The sequence below is a fragment of the Nicotiana tabacum genome, chromosome 12 (assembly GCF_000715075.1).
Source record: "Nicotiana tabacum cultivar K326 chromosome 12, ASM71507v2, whole genome shotgun sequence".
In the NCBI taxonomy this organism is placed as follows: domain Eukaryota; kingdom Viridiplantae; phylum Streptophyta; class Magnoliopsida; order Solanales; family Solanaceae; genus Nicotiana; species Nicotiana tabacum.
In genome coordinates, this window is record NC_134091.1 from 79,513,200 (window position 1) to 79,537,305 (window position 24,106).

General features: G+C 39.6%; 2 protein-coding genes across 2 annotated transcripts; both read right to left on the minus strand.

The window, feature by feature from the left end:
- Nucleotides 1–21,978: 21,978 nt before the first annotated feature.
- On the minus strand, nucleotides 21,979–22,335 carry LOC142167234 (uncharacterized). The gene has a single exon (XM_075227392.1). The coding sequence runs from the start codon at nucleotides 22,333–22,335 to the stop codon at nucleotides 21,979–21,981; it is 357 nt and encodes a 118-aa protein (XP_075083493.1).
- Nucleotides 22,336–22,942: 607 nt separating this feature from the next.
- LOC142167235 (uncharacterized) lies at nucleotides 22,943–23,701 on the minus strand. Its single transcript, XM_075227393.1, has one exon. The coding sequence runs from the start codon at nucleotides 23,699–23,701 to the stop codon at nucleotides 22,943–22,945; it is 759 nt and encodes a 252-aa protein (XP_075083494.1).
- Nucleotides 23,702–24,106: the final 405 nt, after the last annotated feature.

The following is a 24,106-nucleotide window of genomic DNA, read 5'->3' on the forward strand; positions in this document are numbered from 1 at the left end:
TCTTGTTCATGTATCTATGTTTGTCGGTGATTTTATCATGGTTGATCAAGTATATCGGTCTTGTGTGGTCTCTATTGAGGGTTATGATACTAGGGTTGATCTTCTGTTGTTGAATATGGTAGATTTTTAGGTGATTATTGGGATGGATTGGTTGTCTCTTTATCATGCTATTCTTAATTGTCATCTAAGACTGTGACATTGGCTATGCTGGAATTACCAAGGTTGGAATGGAAGGGTTCTCTTGGTCATACCCCTAGTAGGGTGATCTCATTTCTGAAGGCTTAGCGGATGATTGAGAAGGGATGTTTGGTGTATCTGGCTTTTGTTAGAAAAACTAATGCTGAGACTCCTACTATTGATCCAATGTCTGTAGTGAGGGAGTTTCCAGATATGTTTCCGGCAGACCTACCGAGCATGCCGCCTTGAAATTGATTTATGTATTAATGTGATGCCGGGGAACTCAAGCCATATCTATTCCCCCATACCTTATGGCTCTAGCGAGTTGAATGAGTTAAAGGAGCAGTTATAGGAGTTGTTGGATAAGTGATTTTTTCAGATTAGGTGTATGTAACGACACGATCGGTCGTTTTTAGTTTTAGTATTTCGTTCTTTGATTTGAGACTTAGAGTGGCTTTATATGGTGTATTATGACTTTCATAAATGGTTGATTTTGACTTTCGATTGGTTTGGGATGGATAGGATAAAGTGATTCTCAATTTGGAATCTTTAAGATGAAAGCTTTAAAAAGGAAGAGTTAACCAAGATTCGATTCTTGGTTTTGATGTTACTTTTGGTGTTTCCAGCCTTGGAATAAGTTTGGATAAGGTAATTGGACTTGTTGGTTGATTGGACGGTTTTCTGAGGAACTTGGGTGTGATTCAGGATTGTTTCGGAGCTTTTTGGTGACTTTGAGCAGTTATGCTTGTGGTTCTTCGCACCTGGGCAGGTGTGGTCGCAGGTTCAGACTCGCTCATGCGAGGGTCAGTTCGCTTTTGCCGAGTGGAGGTGTTCTTGGAGCTTGTTGCTTCTGCGCATTAGGGAGCGGAGGTGCGAGGTCGCACCCTATGTGATTGTAATTCGCAGATGCGAGGATGAGGCCTAGGACCAACAGAGGAGAATATGCGTGTCCTAGCCGTCTGCGAAGCGGGACATCCCAAATTTCAACTTGATTTAGCACAACGCACGAATAAGGAACAAACGAAGAGAAAACATCCTAGATATTCAGTAGCATCAAGGTCATAAATATGGACGTCTACATACTCATGAACAAGACTCTACCAAATACTGCTCTATGACCCGGGACTTAAAGTCTAAACTATACCAACTTTGTCACGTCTCAAACTACTCTGTAGACGTGACTGACACCTAGCTAAGATCACTCGCAAGATGAACCAATTCATGTACTCTTAACCTTTTATATAAGCCTTGAGAGAAATACGTGCAAGTCCAAACGCATTAAAAATTACTAAACATGAAATAATTATCCAACTAAAATCATAATTTATTAATAAAAGCTAATGACTACTCAAATAATAGATCTCTAACCCAAATTTTATACTAAGACCATGGAGCATCTAATAGAGTAATAGAAGTTTAACTGGCGGGCATGCAAAAAAGAAATAATAGATATAAGATAGGCATGGCTGAAACAACGACCTCCACAAAGAATGCAACGGCTCACCTCAACAATAGAATCCACTCAACAAACTCGTTAGCCCCTAGCCTCTTCCTCAACAACAGTATCTGCATGGACATGCAGGTAAGGAGTGAGTAATATATAAATATAATCCAGTAAGATCCTCGACCAACCACTTTGAATACCTCTGAAACAAGTGTTAGAAAATACAAACACACTACGAGCACAAAAATAATATGCACATAAATTCTTTCACCATATAATTACTCTATAAGGTCCAAATAATTACTCAACAATAACACTATATATCTCAGCACAATCTACACTAAGGACTTGTCATAAATGGCGATGCAGAAAATTAACCAAACACCCCAACGAGTCCACGACAGCATACACAACGTCCCAAATTTACCACGGCGGCATTCACAATGCCCCAAATATATTACGGCAACAAAGAAATAATTTTTAACGCCCCAACGCCATAGCACAAGGCTATGCTACACACCACACCACACCACAAATCACTTATTAAATAATTTCAGTTTTTTTACAAAATAATATATATTTGCGGCTGGTCAAAGACCACCGATTATGCTCGTCCCAACTATGAACCAGGCAGACAAAACATACTTTCAAAACAGGTTTTGAAAAAGCAAGTATCAAAGCTTAAAGTCTCACTTACCTCGCTAACGACAAGTTGCCCACTCTTGCAACGTTCAAAACTCCAACCACACGATCTCCAATAGCCTCAATCATAGTTTGAAGCTTGAACTTGTCTGCAGTGTTGAGCAAACTTGATTTGCCTCTCTGCCTCTTGAACTGATGCCACAGTTGTGTATCAAAGAAGCAATAAGTTAGCGGCATCACATTACTCCAAAATATAATCACAATAAGTCCTGAAATCTATTTTATAAAGAATCATATGGATTCCTTATGCCAAGGCCGTAAATTCCACCGTAACTCTGAATTTGGTTCCTAACTTTACACCCTTTCTTGATCCATGCCTACCCACTTTCATTATTTTTGTAGGTAACCAAAACAAAGCTATAATTTTAGGTTCCTTTCCCGGTGATTCACTTAAAATAATGTATATGTATAAAAGCCAAATCAATTGGCATCTTTGTTTCCACCTGAAAGAGTGTAGCCGTTGGTTCCCATTTTCTTTGTTCTGTGTGAGTTCTTTCCTTATATCACCAATATTCCAATTCATTGTAATTACACCCTAGGTTACGTGAGAAAACAATAATGAATGGGCTTGGCCCACTTTTCTCCATTATATCCTCCAAAATCACTTAATTGCTTAACCATGATATGTAATATGAGTTTGGCCCATAGCTACCTAATTAGTACTTAATAATCTTATATTATATCTTTCAATACATAAGTATTATTTCTATATGTAAATATACATCTATACATCCTCATATAAAAAAAATATTTATCATTATCTCTATAAGAACATAATGAGAAATCATAATATAAAAAAAAGTAACTTAAAAGTTCAATCTTAAACTGCTGGGCTATTACAGTGGAAGCAGTCAAGAGTTGGTCCAGACCGTCTTCTGCTACCGAGATACGGAGTTTTCTAGTCTTGACAGGTTATTATAGTCGTTTTTAGAGAGGACTTTATCCATCGAAGCTCCTTTGACCATGTTGACTCAGAAGGGTGCCCGATTCAAATGGTCCTACGAGTGTAAGGAGAGCTTTCAGATACTTAAGACTGCCTTGAACACAATACCAATTCTAGTTTTGCCGTCAGCATCGGGTTCATATATAGTTTATTGTGATGCTTCATGGATTTCTGGTGTGTCTTGATGCAGGAGGGTAAGGTGATTGTTTATGCTTTGCGTCAGCTGAAGCCACAAGAGAAGAACTACCTCGTTCATGATCTAGAGTTGGCAGCCATTATTCACACATTGATGATTTGGAGGCACTATCTCTACGGCGTGTCTTGTGAGGTATTCACTAATCATCAGAGTCTACAACACTTGTTTAAGCAAAAGGATCTAAACTTGAGGTAGTGGAGGTGGCTAGAGCTGTTAAAAGACTATGATATCACCATTTTGTACTATCCCGGGAAGGTCAATGTGGTGGCCGATGCCTTGAGTAGAAAGGCTGAGATTATGGATAGCCTTGTATATATTCTGGTTGTTGAGAGACCGCTAGCATTGTATTTTAAGGCTATGCTTTTCCAGGTATACCCAACGCATTGGCCTCAGATGCTGTGATCACAATTATTATTTTAATTTTTTATAGAGATGCTTCTATGTTGTTTGATCCAGGGTCTACCTATTCATATGTGTCATTATGTTTTGCTCCTTATAAGGATATGCCTCATGGTTATATAGATATTCTTGTTCATGTATCTACGCTTGTTGGTAATTTTATCATGGTGGATCAGGCATATCGGTCTTGTGTGGTCACTATTGAGGGTTATGATACTAGGGTTGATCTTCTGTTATTGAATATGGTATATTGTTAGGTGATTATTGGGATGGATTGGTTGTCTCTATATCATGCTATTCTTGATTGTCATCTAAGACTGTGACATTGGCTATGCTGGAATTACCAAGATTAGAATGGAAGGGTTCTCTTGGTCATACCCCTAGTAGGGTGATCTCATTTCTAAAGGCTTAGCGGATGATTGAGAAGGGAAGTTTGGTGTATCTGGCTTTTGTTAGAAAAACTAATGCTGAGACTCCTACTATTGATCCAATGCCCGTAGTGAGGGAGTTTCCAGATATGTTTGCGGCAGACCTACCGAGCATGCCACTTTGAAATTGATTTTTGTATTGATGTGGCATCGGGAACTCAACCCATATCTATTCCCCCATACCTTATGGCTCTAGCGATTTGAATAAAGGAGCAGTTATAGGAGTTGTTGGATAAACGATTTGTCAGACTAAGTGTATGTAACGACACGATCAGGCGTTTTGAGTTCTAGCATTTAGTTCTTTGATTTGAGACTTAGAGTGGTTTCATATGGTGTATTATGAGATTTTCGAGTGGTTTGGGATGGATATGTTAGAGTGATTCTCAATATGGAAGCTTTAAGTTGGAAGCTTTAATTGGAAGAGTTAACCAAGGTTCGATTCTTGGTTTTGATGTTACTTTTGTTGTTTCAAGTCTTGGAATAAGTTTGAGTAAGGTAATTGGACTTGTTGTATGATTGGACGGGTTCCTGAGGGGCTTGGGTGTGATTTGGGGTGGTTTCAGAGCTTTTTGGTGATTTGAGCAATTCTGCTTGTGGTTCTTTGCACCTACGCAGGTGTGGTCGCAGGTGCAGACTCGCTCATGCGAGGGTCAATTCGCTTTTGCTGAGTGGAGGTGTTCTTGGAGCTTGTTGCTTCTGTGCATGAGGGAACGGAGGTGCGAGGTCGCACCCTACGGGATTGTAATTCGCAGATGTGAGGATGAGGCTTGAGATGAGAGTCCGCTTTTGCGGAGCTTGTGGCACAAATGCGAAGTAGCTTTTGAGAGGGTTTTGCACACCTGCGGAGCCTCATATGTGAGATTGGTTAACTTCAGCTAGGTTTGTAGATACGAGCAAGGGCTTGCAGATGCGAGGTCGCAACTGCAACATTTTTGTCCGCAAAAGCAAAGTCCCTGGTAGCTTATTATATTTGGAGGGTTGGCTCATATTCCATTATTTTGAGTTTTGGAGCTCGGTAAGTGGCGATTTTGGAGGAGATTTTCACTACTTCTTTGTGGTTAAGTAATTTCTACTTGGATTTGATTATATATCTTGATTTTTGATGGATTTACACACCTTAATCATGGAAATTTTGAAGGAAAAATTGGGATTTTTGCCTGCACTTTAAGAGAGTGTATTGTGGGGATTTGAGTATGGATTTGGACTCGATTTTAGAATCTAATAATATATTTGGACACGACAGGTTATGGGTCATCGTGATTTGTATTGGTTTCAGATTTTAGGAGCGTTGCCCTGGTAGACATTGCTTGACTAGAAATTCTTCAAAGATCGGATCTTTATGGATTGGGATAGCTTCCTATGGAATTATTTGACTTTCTTGGTTGATGATTGTCTTAGATTTCCATAATTGGAGTGCTAGAGCAAGGTTTTTATGCAATTAGAGGTTGAAGGCTAGCCCAGATGAGGTGAGTATCTTGCCTAATCTTGGTGAACGAATAACCCTTAGGATATGACTTTTTTTATAATGAACTGGCCGGTCATTTTGCATATTGTAGCCCCGTTTCCCTATTTATTTCCTCTTCTATGTTAATTTGTAGTTATGTGACTTGCCGGGGTAGTTGGATTGGTTTCGGAAAAGTTTCGGGGTGAATTGGGACACCTAGTCTCAAAGTTGGAAGCTTAGGTTGGAAGAGTTGACTGGAGTTTAATTTTTTATATAGACGACTCCAGAATGGAGTTTTATGGTTCTGATAGCTTTGTATGGTGATTTTGGACTTAGGCGTATGTCTGAGTATTGGTTCGGAGGTACATAGGTTGATTTGATATTTTTTGGCGAAAGTTGCAAAGTTGAAGACTTGGAAGGTTTGACTGAGGGTTGACTTTACTGATATCGGATTCGGATTGTGGTTCCGGGAGATGGCATAGATTTTTTGTGTCATTTGAGACTTGCATGCAAAATTTGAGTTCATTCGGAGATGGTTTGATATGATTCGGCACTAGTTTTAGAAGTTGAACGATCATTAGTTCATTAGGGTTGAATTTGTTTGTGATTCATTTATTTGATGTTGTTTGGTGTGATTTAGGGCCTCGAGTAGGTTCATGTTGTGTTTTAGGACTTGATGGATGTTCGGACGGGGACCCCGGGACCCCGGGTGTGTGGACCAATTGGAGACTTAGATGTTTTGCTGATGGCTGCTGAAGTCTGGTGCAATCGCACATGTGATATTTGGGCCGCATGTGCGATGTTTGGATTGGTGAACTGGGTTTGTTGGTGCGGACAAGAGTGCGCATGTGCACAACTGTAGAAGCGGGTATTGGTCTATTGGCGAGGGACCGCATGTGCGGTCATGTTCCGCAGAAGCGGACGCGCAAATGCGCATATGGGTTAGCAGAAATGATTTTCTGGGCTTAATGAGATACCGTATGTTCGATTTTTTTTTCGCTGATGCGGAGCCGCAAAAGCGGCTAATTGACCACAAATGCGGAAATCGCTGGGCAGAAATAGGCTAGATCGAGGGTTTTATTTCATTTCCCACTTTTTGAGTTAGAGAGCTCGATTTTGGGCGATTTTGGAGGGGATTTCTAAGGATTGGATCGGGGTAAGTGTTTTTGACTCGAATTTGTTCATTAATCCATCTTTGTTTTTATCTTTTAATTAGTGATTTGTATGGGAGAAATTGGGGATTTTTGTAAAAGTTTCTTAAACCATAAATTGAGATTTGAAAGTCGATTTGAGGTCAAAATTGGATAATTTTGGTATGGTTGGACTCGTATCGAATGGGTGTTCGGAATTTATATGTTTGGTCGGGTTCCAAGGTGCGGGCCCGTGGTTGACTTTTAGAGTTGACTTTTTTATTTTCATTAAAGATTGAAACTTTATTACACGAAATTACATTTATGGTATTAAGTTATTTTGGCTAGATTCGAGCCGTCCAGAGTTGAATTTGCGCGGAAAGGGCTTGTTAATGGACTGATTTAGCTTGTTTGAGGTAAGTATCCTGTCTAACTTTGTGTCGGGGACACTATCACTTAAGATTTGGGTGGATTGTATTATTTGTATTATAAGGAAGACATGTACACGAGGTGACGAATGTGTACACGAGCTTATATGTGATATTTTTGACCGGATTAAACCTTTAGACTTATTCCATGCATTTAATTGAAATGGTCTTAACATGTTATATCTTCCATTGTTGAATTTAATCTCACATGCTCTATTTGACGTTGTTAGCATATGTTCTATCCTTTATTGTCAAGTTTGTTCTTATATGCTTTAGTTAAAGTTGTTATCTCTCTTATTGTCTTGTTACCTCTTTTATTGTTGAATTATTCTTATTGAAGTTATTGATTGTTAAGATTTCCTTCCTCGTTGAGTATTCCTTATTCTTTTTGTTATCATTGAGATTCTTGTTCACATTGTTGGTTGCGCTGTGGGCTATATGTTGTGGTAATATTGGTATTGTTGATTTTTGGAAAGTGTTGTGGCATATAGGCACATATGATGCAAATTGATTTTTTGTGTGTTGTGATATCGATACGCATACAGTGGTATAAAGATAGGGGTTAATACACATGCGGTGAGAAAAGGTGGGATTGATACGCGTGTTGCTAGTAAGATAATCACTTGAAGCCATGCGGTAAGATACGGGGGCTAAAACGCATGTAGCTATCTTGGGAGAAAAAAATTCAAAATAAATACAAGGTTCACGCGGTGATATAAGGAATATTATGATTGTGATTTGTGTAAAGAGATTATGAGGTGTGGTACCTTGGTGGTGATTATTGCTGTACATTCTTTGTTAAAAGGCTTATTTGTTGAACAGTTTTGTTATTTATTTTTCATTTGTCTTACTTGTAATTGTCCATATTTGATTATTTGTTGTTAAAATCATGTGTTCACTCCTTGTTGCTTTTATTGCCTTAAATTATGTTGTTAGTCAACATTATTGTACTACTTTGTTATCATTCATTTCCTCGTTTTCCATTATTAGTCTATATCACACTCTGCTCAATTTTCTTGTCCTAGTAGGTGTCCTGACTTGGACTCGCCACTGCTCTACCGAGGTTAGGCTTGATACTTACTAGGTACCGTTGTAGTGTACTCATGCTATGCTTCTGTATATTTTTGTGCAGATCCAGGTACATCTGCTCGTGCCGGACGCTAGTGATTGCTCAGTTATTTTTCGGAGACTTCAAGATATACCTGCTCGACGCTCGCAGGCCACATAGTCACCTTCTATTACTTTCTTTACTACTCTTATCATTGTTATCAGACAATGTTGTATTAGGGATTTTAGCACATTTCTATGGAGCTTATGACTTAGTTCCACCGATTTTTGGGATTTTATTACTGATGTTTCATTTTGGAGTTATTATGTGTTTTATCGGTTTATTTTATTATCTTAGTTTGTTGTTTCTGTTAAACTATCAATTAATGTTAGGCTTACCTAGTCTTAGAGACTAGGTGGCATCATGACATCCTAAGGTAGGAATTTGGGGTCGTGACAAGTTGGTATCAAAGCTTTAGGTTCATAGGTATTACGAGTCATAAGCAAGTTGAGTAGAGTCTTGCAGATCGATATAGAGACGTCTGTACTTATCTTCGAGAGGTTACTGAATTATTAGGAAATTCCACTTCTTTAATTCCTTATCGTGCAAATTTGTTGATACGAAATCTGAGTCTTGTCTTTCTATTCTTTCACAGATGGTGAGGACACGTACTGCTGGATCCAATGAGCCTAGTAGAGCCGCGAGAGGCCGAGGCGGGGGCATAGGTGAAGAGGGGCACGTGCTGCAGCCAGAGCACCTGTCTGAGCAGCGACTGAGGAGCCACCAATAGCCCTGGTTGGGGGAAGGCACTTGAGGCTCTTGTTACTGCCCCTGGACTTCAGGAGACCATAACATAGTACTTGAGCATGTTTAAGCGCATGATTTAATAAATAAAGCAATACGATAAATCAGGAGATCAAAAATAATATTAGAATAATAATAGTCATGAAAAAACCACAACCCAAGAAAGTAAAGTTTAGCTTAACATAGACATGGTAAAAAAAAACAAATCATCCAAAGAAATATAAAAATTACTAAGTTTGGCTGAATAAAGATGAAATCCAATGAACTCCGGTCTCCACGACAGCTCCTTGCTCTTCCTTAGTCTTTAGAACCCCCCCTTTAGACACATTTGGGGGGTATTTAAAGGTTAGGGCAAAAGACTCCATGTCCGAAATCAACAAGGAAACAATTCCCTCTCGGACAGGAGCACCTACGCAAGGCTCGGTCTAAGTCGAGGAAATAACCTCGCGAGGCCTGGTCTAGGGGTGAGAAAATAGCCTCGCAAGGCCCGGTGAGAGGCGAGCTTGAGCTCGCCCTGGGCTAGGTGGGGCCTGGTCTGGGGCTTTGTCTCCTCCGTGCTTTGTGCCTATTTTTCATTTGTGCTCTACTATTGTATTTTCAAAATCATTATGTGCATCTTTCATTCCACTTTGCATTTTGTAACGACCTGTCCGGTCGTTTTGTGTATTTGATCCTCGTTTTCCCTACTTGATGCCTTGCATATGTGTATTTGATGTTATGTGACTTGAGTGGTTGGTTTAGCTTCAGGAATGTATTGGATTGAATTGGGACACTTAGTATCAGGGTTGAGTGCTTAAGTTGAAAGAATTGACTGGAGTTTGACTTTTTTGTAGACGACCCCAAAATAGTGTTTTAATGGTTCGAATAGGTTTGTATGGTGATTTTAGACTTAGATATGTGTCCGTATGTGGAGTTAGAGGTCCGTAGGTCGATTTGGTGCTATTTGGCGAAAGTTGAAAAGTTGAAGGTTTGGAAGGTTGATAGGTTTGACTGAGATTTGACTTTGTTGATATCAGATTTGGATTATGGTTCCAGGAGTTGGAATAGGTCCGTTATGTCATTTGGGAATCATATGCAAAATATGAGGTCATTCTGAGTTGATTTGATATGGTTCAGTATGAGTTTTGGAAGTAGAAAGTTCATTAGTTCATTAGGCTTAAATTTAGGTGCGATTCATAGTTTTGATGTTGTTTGGTGTAATTTGAGGCCTCGAGTAGGTCTGTGTTATATTTCGGGATTGGTTGGTATGTTTGGATGGGGTTGCAAGGGGTTCGGATGTGTTTCAAATTGTTTTCAGATTATTTTTTATGCTATTGCATTGATGAAGTTTGTTGGGACAAGTGTTTTCGCATATGCGGAAGTCTGATCCTAGATGGGAGTCTGCAGATGCAGACCAGGAGCGGCAAAAGCGGAATTTGGCTGGAGGAGTAAAGGGCTGCAGATACGGAAGGCATAGCGTAGAAGCGAGGCCGCACCTATGATAGGGGACCACAGAAGCGGGTGCGCAGGTCCGCGGGTGTTGACCGCAGAATGGGAGGACGGGGCTCAAGTGGAACTCGTAGATGCGAGCTTTTGGCTGCAAATGCGTACCAAAGGTGCAATTATTTAGACCGCAAATGCGGAATCACTAGCAGGTTTTATGTTTCGAACGGTTTGGTTATTTTTTATTATTTTGGAGTTGTGGAGCTGGGTTGGAGGCAATATTTGGGAGAATTCGCAGTACAATTGAGGAGGTGAGTGAAGTTTACTTAATTTTAATGTTAGATATTCATTACCCATGGAATATTACACCTAGTTTATGTGAATTAAAGGTGGAATTTGGGAATTTTTGACTATGGGTTTGGAGAGTGAAAGTTGATGATCGATTTGAGGTTGGACTTAGATGAAACACATATATTTAGACTTATAGAGGAATGAGTGTTCATAATTTGTATGTTTTTTCGAGTTCCAGGATGCGAGCCGGGGGTTAACCTTTTGGGTTGACTTTGCATATTCGAATCAAGATCTTAGCTTTATGGTTTGGGGTTGTTTCCTATGGGTTTTGTTAATGATGCTAAGTCTGTTTGGCTAGATTCGAGTCGCTCGGAGGCCGATTCGCGTAGGAAGGGCTTTTGGAGTATTGATTCCCGAGTTTTGAGGTAAGTAACATATCTATGCTTGGTTTGAGGGTAATTTTCCCTGTGAACTATGATACTTGAGAGGTGTTAGGGATGACGCACGTGCTAGGGTGACGAGCATGTGTGCGTAAACCGGGGTATTCACGATCCAGGTAAACTTAAGGCTATTATGAGACTAGTTTGCTTTCATGCTTTGTTATATCTGTGTTTTCTCTACTTGAATGATAATTTGAGCTATGATTCATGCTAAAAATCATGTCTAGGCTATGTGCTTAATTATTTGGAATATGATAGAGCCATTCTTGTTGTTTTGAGCTGTTTGGCTAGGTTGTTGTCATATTCTTAGTCATAACTCTTCATCCGAATGTTATATCTCAGTCTCTGTACATCATTTGTTTTATTTGTCATATTACATGATGTGGTTGCCTTTGATATGTGATACTGTGTGACCGAGTTCTATGAGATGTGAGCCGTTGAGACTTGAGAAGTTGGTGACTGATTTGGGCCATAGAGCCGTATTGTGAGTTATATTGGATTGGGTTGCACGCTGCAATGGATGGATATTTGGACCGGGTTGCACGCCGCAACGGTTATATTGGTTGATGATTAGCGCTTGGCCAGGAATTTGTGTCAGGCACCCATACATTGCTGAGTGTGGTTATTTGTGTGATAGTGAGGGGAATTTATGCCAGGCACCATGAGTGCGCAGAGAGTGATTGTAATTGATGATTTCACTATGATGTTATTGACTTGATATGTATATTTGACATGTAGGCATAGAGATGTATTTTCCTCATGTTAGCTAGTAAATTAAATGTATTATCTATCGTTGGAAGTTTGTAAAATCACCTTTTCCTTGATAAACTCACAATTTAGAAGAATTCATTAAAAGACATGGGATTTGACTGTTACTCAAAAGGCATGTCTAATTTTCCGTAATTGTGAACGAGCTGAACAAGATATCATTTGAGTTATTTACTCTTAATGTCCTTATTATATTCTGAGTTTTTGTTGATTATTGTTGTTGGAATCTGATTTTCTTCCGAGCTCGTCACTGCTTTCAGCCCGAGGTTAGGTTTGTTACTTATTGAGTACATGGGGTTGGTTGTACTCATACTACACTCTGACTTTATGTGTAGATCCAAGCACTTCTGGGCGTGGTGATTGTTAGAGTTCGCATCGGTACCAGCTTGTAGAGACTACGAGGTAGCTGCTATGCCGTTTGCAGACCTTGATGTTCTCTTTCATTTATTTCTGTTATCACAATTCTATTGTTCAGACGGTTTGTATTTAGGATTTTGCCATGTATTGAGATTCTGCAGCAACACCTGATGTTGAGCCTCAAATTGAGCATGAGGAGGCCTATTCCGACAGTGCTAGTAGGACCAGTTTAGGTTCTAGAGGGATTCACTTCTACCCCAGTACTTTAGGATGCCCTAGTCCGCTTGGTTGGCCTTATGGAGAGTATGGTCCAAGCCAGTATATTTCCTATTCCACCAATAGTTTCTCAGGCGGGGTGGAGCTCAGACTGTCGCTACTCACATTCTAGAGCAGATGGCTCATGGGTATCAAACCCCAATAGCTCTACCAGTTGGGGCAGTTCAGCATGTTGTTGCTACACATCCCGGAGAGAGAGCCACAAAGTTAGCTGAAGGGCTGAAGAGATTGGACATGTTCGCCAAGTTGTTTCCCATTCGATTTGGTGGTACACCTTCTGAAGACCCTCAAGATTTCTTAGACCGTTGCCTTGAGGTATTGTGCAACATGGGTATAGTGAAAATCCAATGGAGTTGACTTCGCAGTATTTCAAATGCATGGCTCTGCCAATAGGTATGACATGACTATGTTCGAGGCAGACCAATAGGTTCACCTCCTCTAACTTGGGCCCATCTCTCCTAATTATTCTTAGAGAAGTTTATTCCCTTCACTCAGAGAGAGGACTTCCACAACCAATTTGAGTGTCTTCTGTAGGGTAGCATAATCATTACTCAGTATGAGACTAGATTTATGGATTTATCAAGTCATGGAGCTATTTTGTTTCCTACTGAAAGGGAGAGGGTACAGAGGTTTATAGATAAGGATACAGATGGACAGAGAGACCAAGGATGCTATTTCTTTTTCTCAGGTTTTGGTGATCGCTAGGAGGATCGAGTGCATCAGGGGTCAGAGTAGGAGACGGCCTCTGACAAGAGGCCTCTTCATTTTGGAGGATTCAGTGGTGCCTCATCTGGAGGACGAGGTCGATTTGTGAGGGACCTGTCTTCAAGACTAGTTTATCATTCGCCACCTCCCACTCGAGGAGCTTCAGTACAGTCTTTGTTCAATGCACTCCCAGATCAGAGCTCCTACCATACTCCATCAGTTCAAGGTTCGTTAGTACGGGCTCTACAGTGGTTATTCTAGTTCGCGGGTTCCAATTCAGGCCCCACAGTCATTCCTAGTTCGAGTTTTCTATGACTCTGGGGAGTTGGGACATGTGAGGAGGTATTTCCCCCTTTTCTCGGAGGCCCTGTGCAGCAGGGAGGCCAGGCTATGACTTTTACACCAGTTGCTACACCACCTACTCAGCCAGATCGGGGTGAAAGTCATACGGGACGAGGCCTCCCTAGAGGGGGAGGTTAGTCAGATGGTGGACACGCTCATTGCTATGAATTTCCCGCCAGGCCAGATGCAGTAGCTTCCGGCGCTGTGATCATATGTATTGTTTTCGTGTGCCACAGAGATGCTTCTGTGTTATTTGAACCTGGTTCCACTTATTCATATGTGTCATCGTACTTTGCTTGTTATTTTGATATGCCTCATGATTCTTTAGATATGCATGTTCATGTATATACACTGGTGGCTGATTCTATTATGGTGGACCGTGTATATCAGTCGTGTGTGTTTACTATTGGGGCTTATGAGACTAGACCTGATCTTTTATTGCTCAACATGGTAGATTTGATGTGATTTTGGGCATGGACTGGCTATCATAATTGTTGCACCCTATTTTGCACTAGTCAAAACAAGATTTAACATGTGATTTCTCCGTTGTTTATAAATGAGTCTCCACCTTATATTTAAAGTTATACTAGAATACCTATTTAACTACTGAAGTCATATTCTTTATTAGTCCGCTAATCGGTGAGATTTTGGGTAAAGGGTTCTTGTACTTCTAAGGGGAAGGTGTTAGGCACCCCTTAAAATCTATCTGAGGTAGCTTCATAGGACTTAGACTGGGTTTAAAGGGTTAGTTGTTTGTATTCTGCTTAGTTAGTATTAGATAGGCATGGCTTAATATTTACCTAAGTGAGAATAGGATGTTAGAAGGGATTCGAGATTTAAAAGGGCTATGAGTTTTAGAGAGAGTTTTGAAAATTACCATTGATGTGATTAAAAGAGTTCCAAAATTGAATGTTTTACATATAGCATTTAGAAAATGCTTTGTTCTTTAAAAGGATGGATGTTTACATAGTTCTAAGATGTTATAAGCAAGTGAATCTAATGTATACCTTGGCTTCTGAAATTATCAAAATCATAGCCTTGAGGGGATGTTTGAAAATCTTACTGGATGTGAGCTCCTAAGTTTTGAAAGAGTCAAATTCTTTTAGAAGACTAGTCTTGCAATTCGTTTATGGTTTAGAAAGAGGGACTGCCATTTTTGCTGAGTACTCTTTTTTGCTTCAAAGTCTTCACGAAAAGGTTAGCATGGCAGATTAATAATGTGAACAGTACGTGAATTATTGAATTGAAAAATATTTACTATCTAGTATTTCTTTTAACCCTATATTCTTTAAGGCTTGCCTATGTTATTTATGTAATTCAAAGGGTAAAGGAAAACACTAACTCAAATACGACGAGAGCAATGTATATACATGTAAGAGAATATAAATAACAAGATGCAATGAAGCAGTGAAGGTAAGGAATGACTGTGGTTGGGCCTGAAAGAGGTAGGCCCGATGATCAGCGGGAAAGGATAGTAGTAAGCTCCAGATTTCAGATGCATAACGCGGGGTTTGGGCCTGAGTTCCTTGAGAACTCAGCAGGACCAATGGTTGGACATGTTCAAAAGAAAGAGAGAAAGTCATTAGAAAATAATATTTTACGCATAAAATCATACATGAAAACATGTGAGTAAATGACTTAAGCAAAATATAGCAACTAATAGTACTTAAATATTATAAGAGGTCGTACTAATGTAGTGGTTATGTATGTTAAATGATTTATATTAAAATTTTTTTGTTGTTATTAAACACTAAATTCAAAAGGAGTAATGAATATCAATGGATTAGAGGCTAAGGGTAGAATTCCACTAAAGGTCAAAGCCCCCTTTGAATCCCCTGACACTTCAAAGTTCTCAAGGGTCTTTAGGGCCCAGGCAATGCTTGTGCCAGGGAGAGCAGCCCCAACCAAGAGCTAAAACCTACTCCTAAATACCCGTAACCATTAATGATTCACTCTTCCCTACAGGTTTAAGTGCCAATGAGGCACTTTCAATGTAAACCAGTCACCATAGCTATACCATACCACAGAAGTGTACCCCTTTCATAACAGAATAACATAAGGAATACAAAGCAGTTTTATCTACATTACCATAACTATATTTCCAACACTAAGTGTATGATTAATACATTAAACATTTCTAAAGGCCAAGTTTCAAACACACATTGAAACAGAGATATTATCATGCTACTAATAAAGATCCAAACACCTGAAATTAGAGAAAGAGCAAACAGTCCAATTCTTTAATAGTTAATGAGTACAAATGTGTTTGCCTTGACATCCCCTAATTAAACTAAGCACTGATTGTTTTAACTCAAGTTTGGTCCTTAGCATACACAAGTTAATAATACTACTGGAGGCTTTGAAAGTGTCAATCAAGGTTTCAGGCAAATAGTCATGGTTAGAACCTCTACAGATGCTGTTAGAGATGCCAAAACACACTCAAGGTTTCTACAAGACTACAAGATTATAACTTTGAATAGAACTCCTAAGATTACTTGACAGAATCTCATGCCACCAATCTTTCTTATCTTTGGAATCAATGACATGATCACCTTCCTCTAAGAATGTTAAACTCTTACTAACAATAAGCAGGCTACTATATCCAAGCAGTAGCAATAAGAGGTTTTCCTTAGACTTCACAGACTAGGTTCAATTCATGTTGAAGGAGAAAGAGAACTTGATGCAGTTTCAAGACAGAGCAAACATGCATGAAATCATGAAGGACAAACAGTAGCATAGAAGAACTAGGATAAGTGAAGGATCATAAAATGGAACATATACAAAAGCACTTAGCAGAAATTATAAACTAGGTCTTGGCTCATATTAGATGCTGGGTTGTTATCTTCATACAGGAATCTCTTAAGAGCATTAACAGAACTGTTTATGTTGGTTGACAGGCCTTATCACCCTAGGCATTTGACAGGATTACATTCTTTTCAAAGAGTTCTAGGTCTCACATACATGATGTTCTTATTTGAAGGTCAAAACACATTGCAATATTCAGGCAAAACAGATAGTTTCAAAGTCTTTCATTAATTCTGATAATGGATTACAGTAGACTTAAATAAACTCAGCAGGTGTTAATGACACTTGATGCATAAAGTCAGGTCAATAATATCATTAAGGAAGTTAAAGATAGGGGAGACCGTCTACTAAGCAGGTTTAATTCAGCTGTAAAGATTAAAGGTGAGTATTTGAACATGATGGAGTCCCATTCAACTTAGTAACATAATAATTAATACTCAACTGTAGCAGATATGACTATAGCCTAATTCACGAGAGATGATTTGATCATAACAGAATACATGCAAGGATAGTCATTGATTTCAAAAGAGTTAGCCTAGTTACCTTAATGAGAATGTTCCATATAACAAGACTTATAGTTGTGGTTAATAGTTAAAATACAAATACAAGACTTTCATAGTAATGACTTAAGGCTGCTTTAGGATTAAAAAATACTCAAGTGAAGAAACAAAGCACCTTGAACACTTAAACTTTACATACTTCAACTAAGTGATAAAGGATTAAAGCATGAGCATTCATGTAAGTTCTAGTTAAAGTCATCAAACAACAACCTCAAACAGAACATCAGAATACACTAAACAGAAATAGTGTGATAGATATAAAGTCTACAACAGAATATTAAAGAAATCTGAAGTGTAGATAGATGTGAGAAGTCATTAAGGCAAATTAAGGAACTTAATTGGACATGCTATTTTACTCAGGATATTAGTCATCAAAATCACATAATAACTCAATCAAACTGATTCGAGACCCATAAAAGCATAACAATCAACCATAAATTAGTAACAAATCATTATTAGCAGGAACAAATAATTATAAGGTAATGACAAACATCATAAAAGAAGGCAGTCAATAGAAAGACAACAGTGTGTTCATGATTTTGAATGAGACAGTCAAAAGAAAAGGGGTGTAGGTATACTGACCTTCTTTTGTGCAACAGACCAAACAAAGGTTTAACTTAGCCGTGTAAAAACCAAAGCTTCAAGCTTTGAGCAGTGAATGAACTCGGATATAAAAAAGAAACAGAAATTATTGAGAGAGAGCTTAAGCTTCGAAATGTTAGTGGTTTTTTGATACTCGCATTAGATTTCTTAGTTCTTGTTAGGTCTGTTCAATGAGAGCATTAAAGGCTCTATTTATAGTGGCATTTCAATGCCTTAGGTTACAGATTCAAACTAGGTAGTGGAAGATGACAGAGAGTGGATGATGTGAGCAAACTTGAGTGAAATCAGAGATGACAGACGTGAGAACAATGATAGCTTTTACCTGAGAGAGGGAAACTGTCCGTTGAAAGCAAAACTGCCGGATAAAAGGCCCAATGTCCAGAGGTCATTGCGCTTGACCTCTAGACCAAGATTAATGATGATGACACTGTAAAGTGTCCATGCATGACACTAATCTGACGAAGTTCAAGGAATCTCTGAGGATTCGACCTTGCACTAATTGGTCTAGGGTTTTGAATTTGGGATTTTTGAAATCCAATTAGTGAAATGGAAAGAAAATCATAGGCTTCATAGCCTAGGGAAAACGTGAGTGATTTTGCGAGGTTGGACTTGAGAGAACAAAGATGACATGGTGTTTTGATGCTAAGGTTCAGATTAAGGTGCTTCAGATTTGTTGAACAAAAAAGGAAATATCTGCGGGATTCATGCATAGGGAAGCAGGAGAAGTGATTTAATAAGAGATCTCATGACCTTGCACGGATTTGTGCAAGGTCTGTTGATTGATGTTAATAGGAGATTTGAGAGAAGAGAGAACGAAAGGGGAAATGAGGGTGGATGTACGAGTGACAAATGAATTAGGGTTAGGGAGTGAGACCAATTGGTCTCTAGGTTAAAGTGGGAGAAAAAGATCTGGACTGTTGGATCATTAGATCAACGACCCTAATAATTTAGGTATTAACAGATTTTAATGAGGAAATATGGTGTCTGTTGGATCCCTATGATCTAACGGTGCTGATTAAATCTTCTGGGAATTTAAAATTAAGAGGAAAATGGGAGTTAAAACGTAGACCGTTGATCAAACGGATGAGCGGTCTGGATCAAATGTGTTTGTTTTGTGAGTGGGTAGGACGGGTGACGTGGCATGATTTCATTGGACAAAAAGAGGAGTCGGGGATTGCCAGGGTAGAGAGAAGGGAATTGGACCTAGGCCAGATTTGGCTTTGGGCATGGTGATTTGGGTTGAAATTAATTTAAAAGGTAGCCATTTTGTATTTAATTAATGAGTTGCAATTATCACCTTTTAGTCTTTTAACCCCTTTTAAATTAATTTAAATATACTTAATTATTTTCAATAAAATATAGTAGAAATTGTAATCATCAAATACACTACTAATTATTGTGATTAATTATTTGTAAAATACTTTGTCTTCTAAATTATGACACTAATTTTGAATTATTAACATAGTAATCTAATTAACTAAAAATTAAGAAGTAATTTGCTAAATTAATTATAAAGCCTACGTAGTGTATATAAAGTTATTTTTATAATCTTTAAATAGTAAGTATATTATATAATACTAATACTAAATTATTAATTTCGAAACTACTAATACTTAGTTAATTTTATAAAATAGGTATTATTGATTGAAAACATTTTCAAAACATTCATTGCAAATTATTAAGTATAAATAAATTAACTTTAAAAAGGGAGGGTCAAAATTGGCCGTCAACAGCTGACCCTCTTTGACCGGGGACGATGAAAGAGTTTTCAGGCAAAGAAATTGAACCAAAGCCAATTTTGTCCCGACTTTAGGCACGCATTGCAGGAATGGCACGAAGATTATGAGTTGCAGGATTAGGAAGATTCCAAGAGAATTCTGGGGAGTTGGGTCAAATTCTGGTTTTTGAATGCTTACATACCTCGGGCTTAACGAGGATCAGGTCTCATGGAGTTCAGGAGTGAAGACTTTGAGTAAGAGATGCTCGCAAGTATTGATTCGATATCGTATTATGACGATACTACAAGACGGAAGATTCAGCACTCATAATAGATTTGAATTTGCGGTTTGACTTGAAAGATTTGGAGAATTAGAGTTCTACTGATCGTTTTCGAGCTTGAGCTTGGATGCTTGGCCTGCTAATGAGTTTGATGTCCCTCACAACATTGTAGTTCGGTCTGCTACTTAGAAGGAGTTCCACTTTGCGATGTTTGTTCCTGCAAAAAATAAAATCACACATACCCATATATTGCAATGCAGAATATGTTAAGATGTGATGTAAATGATGCAGGAATGATAATGCTTGTCTGCTGGCGAGCCGTTATTTGGGATCAGGATGATGGGATACTTGAATTTGACTCGATTGTTAGCCGGGATGTGTACCGTTCTGCAGCTGTTGGGGCATTAGCTTGTAATGCATATCCGCTTGCTAGGCGAATTCTGCATTGAAAGTATCACCGCTTGATGGAATCTATTGACTTGTTGAGTGCATCTCCGCTTGTTGGGAGAGCTTTGCACTAAGAAGTAAAGTATCTCCTCTTGATAGGAGCGGTTGACTTTGTAGAGTGCGTCTCCGCTTGTTGGGAGAGCTTTGCACTAATAATGTAAAGTACCTCCGCTTTGATGGGAGCGATTGACTTGAAAGAAAAGCGTACATGCATGTAAGCTGCACTAGCAAAACGTCAAAACGTTCAAGATAACAATAAAGGAAAATAAAGCATGCCCAAGAGATACTCTTGACTACGAAGCGACCTTCGACTGGCAGAATGTTGGCGATGAGGTTTGCAACTGTCTACTCTGATTCCGATGTGATGGAGCGACGGTGCGGATCACTCCTGTTGGCGGAGCGAACATTTTTCTATATACAGGGCTTCGATTGGCGAAGCCAACGTTCACTTTGTACAGGGCACTCCGATCGAATGAGTTGATGATTTGCTATATACATGGCTTCGATTGGTGACGCCAGCGGCTCCTTTTTGTGCAAGGTGCTTTAATTGGTTGAGCAGACAATTTGCTAAATACATGACTCCAATTGGTGAAGCCAGCAGCTCATTTTGTACAAGGTGCTCCGATTGATTGAGCAGACGATTTGCTATGTACGATATGCCTTGTTTACGTCTGCGGTCTGATTCTAAAATACCTGCAAAGGATTCAAGAGTTAGTTTAGTTATACTAGGAAGATTTAAATAGAGGGAGAGGGGGTGATAATCCTGAGAGAGTGGTAGATCCGTCATTTTACCCAGTGCATTTCCAACATTTTCTAGCGTCATGTTGGTCCTGCACTCAAAGAAAAATTCTTGGGGGGGGGGGGGGGAGGTTGGTTTGTGCCGACCATAGTACTGGCTTTTCCCCAGTCCCGATAAGGTTATGCCATGAAGTTCAGCAGGCGGAACAAATTACGATATATTTTTTTTAGAAAATATTTTTGATAATATTTGTTTTATGGCAAATGTCGTCATTCCAGATTATGACATGCTTCGAAGGTTCCTTTAATGCGAGCGTTGCTTCTCAAAAGCTCTATCCCGTTGATGACGATCCTCCACAACGCTTCTGACGACACGAATGCGTCCTAATATAAGCTAATGCATGACAAAGGTTAGGTTGCCTACGTATCCAAAGTGAAATCAGGTCTGAATGTAGTTCGTGGATGATGATTAAGAAAGTATGATAAATATGACTGAGCCTGACTCAGGCAGCCTACATATCCAAAAGGAATCAGGTCAAGATGTAGTTCGATTACAATAGATGCAAAGTGATGAGATTAAGAATAAAATGGCCTAGTCTGACTCTGACTGCCTATGTATCCAAATGGAATTAGGCCAGCACGTAGTTTAATTACAAAAGATGACTGAATCCGATGAGGATTGCCTACGTATTCCTTCCAGAGGAAATCAAGTCGTGGCGTAGTTCCGGGCAACATACAAAATGATATTTGGATCCTCTATTACAAAAGAAAAGTGGGGATAGAAACCGAACCCTACGTGGGTTGCCTACGTATCCCTCCGTGGGAAGTCAGGTTGAATATAGTTCTATTATAGCAAAATTCTAACTTTATTGCCTTCAAACGTAGTATCTCTTGATTGCGTCTTAGTTGATGGGCTTCCCGCTGACTCTTCCATCCATCTTTACCAAAATTACAACTCCACTCAACAACCTCGGTGGACCACGTAAGGACCTTGCCAATTCGGCGCAAACTTTCCTTTGGCTTCTTCCTGGTGGGGGAAGATCTTCTTCAAAACCAATTTCCCTAGTGTAAACTGACGAGGCTTTACCCTTTGTTAAATGCACTAGCCATCTTATTTGGATATTGTTGACCATGGCATACTGCGTCTATTCTCTTTTTGTCAATGAGCATGAGTTGCTCCTGTCTGACCCGTATCCACTCTGCATCGTCTAGCTTGGCTTCTTGGATGACTCTTAAGGATGGTATCTCTACCTCTGCAGGTATCACAACTTCGGTGCCATATACCAACATGTATGGTGTTGCCCTAGTGGATGCTCTCATGGTGGTTCGATAACCTAGTAAGGCTAAGGATAACTTCTCGTGCCATTGCCTATGATTGTCCACTATCTTTCGCAAAATTCTCTTCATATTCTTATTGGCTACCTCAACTGTTCCGTTCATTTGTGGTCTCTAGGCTTTGGAGTTGCTGTGGATAATTCTGAACTTCTCGCAAATGTCTCTCATGAGATCACTATTGAGGTTAGCTACGTTGTCAGTGATGATTGACTCAGGTATTCCAAATCGGCAAACGATGTTGTTTTAGACGAAATCTGCCACTACATTCTTTGTGACGACCTTGTAGGTAGATGTTTCGACCCATATATGAAATAGTCAATGGCTACCAAGATGAAACAATATCCGTTTGATGCGGTAGGCTCTATTGGTCCAATCACATCCATGGCCCAAGCGGCGAACGGCCAAGGCGAACCCATCACATTCATCTCATTGGGTGGAACCCGGTTGAAATCTTCGTGGATCTGGCACTGGTGACACCTCTGTACGTAGCGGATGCTATCACTTTCCATGGTAATCCAAAAGTATCTGTCTCTTAAGATCTTCCTTTCTAATGTGAACCGTTCATGTGAGGTCCGCACGTTCCAGAATGTACTTCTTCTAATAGTCTGGTTACCTCAACGGTGTCTACACATTTTAACAAACCCAAGTCTGGGGTCCTCCTATATATGACTTCCCCGTTAAGGAAAAAGTGATTTTCCAAACTCCTGAGCGCTCACTTCTGACCATTAGTAGCACTCTTTGGGTATTCTCTTGTCTCGAGGAATCTCTTGATGTCGTAGTACCATGGTTTACCGTCTGGCTCTTCGTCCACATAAAAATAGTATGCATGTTGATCCCTGATCTCTAACTTTATAGGGTCGATATAATTCTTATATGGATGGTGAATCATTGATGATAGGGTTGCAAGAGCATCAGCAAACTCGTTCTGGATCATGGGAATGTGCTTGAACTCAATCTTTGTGAACTTTTTGCATAACTCTTTTACACAGTGTAGGTATGGAAGGATTTTGATGTTCTTGGTAGAACACTCCCCTTGGACTTGATGTATTAATAGATCATAATCCCCTATGACCAAAAGCTCTTTGATATTCATGTCGACTGCCATCCTGCTCCCAAGGATGCATGCTTCGTACTCGTCCATATTATTGGTGGAAAGGTATCTTATCTTTGCTAACGCTGGATAGTGATGTCCTAATTCCGAAATTAGTACTTCCCTAATCCCTACTCCTTTGAAATTCGCCGCTCCATCAAAAAACATTCTCCATCCAGGATATGATTCTGCGATATCTTCTCCGACGAGCGACACCTCCTCATCAGGAAAGTACGTAGAGAGCGGTTCATAATCCTTGTCCACTGGATTCTCTGCAAGGTGGTCGGCTAGAGCATGTCCTTTGATAGCCCTTTGGGTTATGTACACAATGTCAAATTCGCTAAGAAGAATCTGCCATTTAGCTAGCTTTCCTGTAGGCATCAGCTTTTGAAAGATATAATTAAGCGGGTCGAGCCGAGATATCAAATGCGTGGTGTACGCTGACATGTAATGCCTTAATTTCTGGGCGATCCAAGTCAAAGCAAGTGCGCTCTATCAAAGTGTATTTGGCCTCACATGGTGTGAACTTCTTACTTAAGTAGTAGATGGCCTGCTCCTTTCTTACGGTTTTGTCGTGCTGTCCCATCACACATCCAAAGGCGTTATCCAAGACTGATAGGTACAACAACAGTGGCTTCCCGAGCTCGGGGGAACCAACACAGGTGGATTTGACAAATGTTCCTTAATTCAGTTTAAGGCTTTTTGACACTCTTCTGTCCATTTTGTGGCAGCATCCTTTTTCAGCACCTTGAAGATAGGTTCACAAATTACTGTAGACTGGGCTAT

What these genes read in the sequence shown, in the direction of transcription:
- LOC142167234 (XM_075227392.1), bottom strand. Translation starts at nt 22,335, where the DNA reads ATGAACGGAACAGTTGAGGTAGCCAATAAGAATATGAAGAGAATTTTG.
- LOC142167235 (XM_075227393.1), bottom strand. Translation starts at nt 23,701, where the DNA reads ATGCCTACAGGAAAGCTAGCTAAATGGCAGATTCTTCTTAGCGAATTT.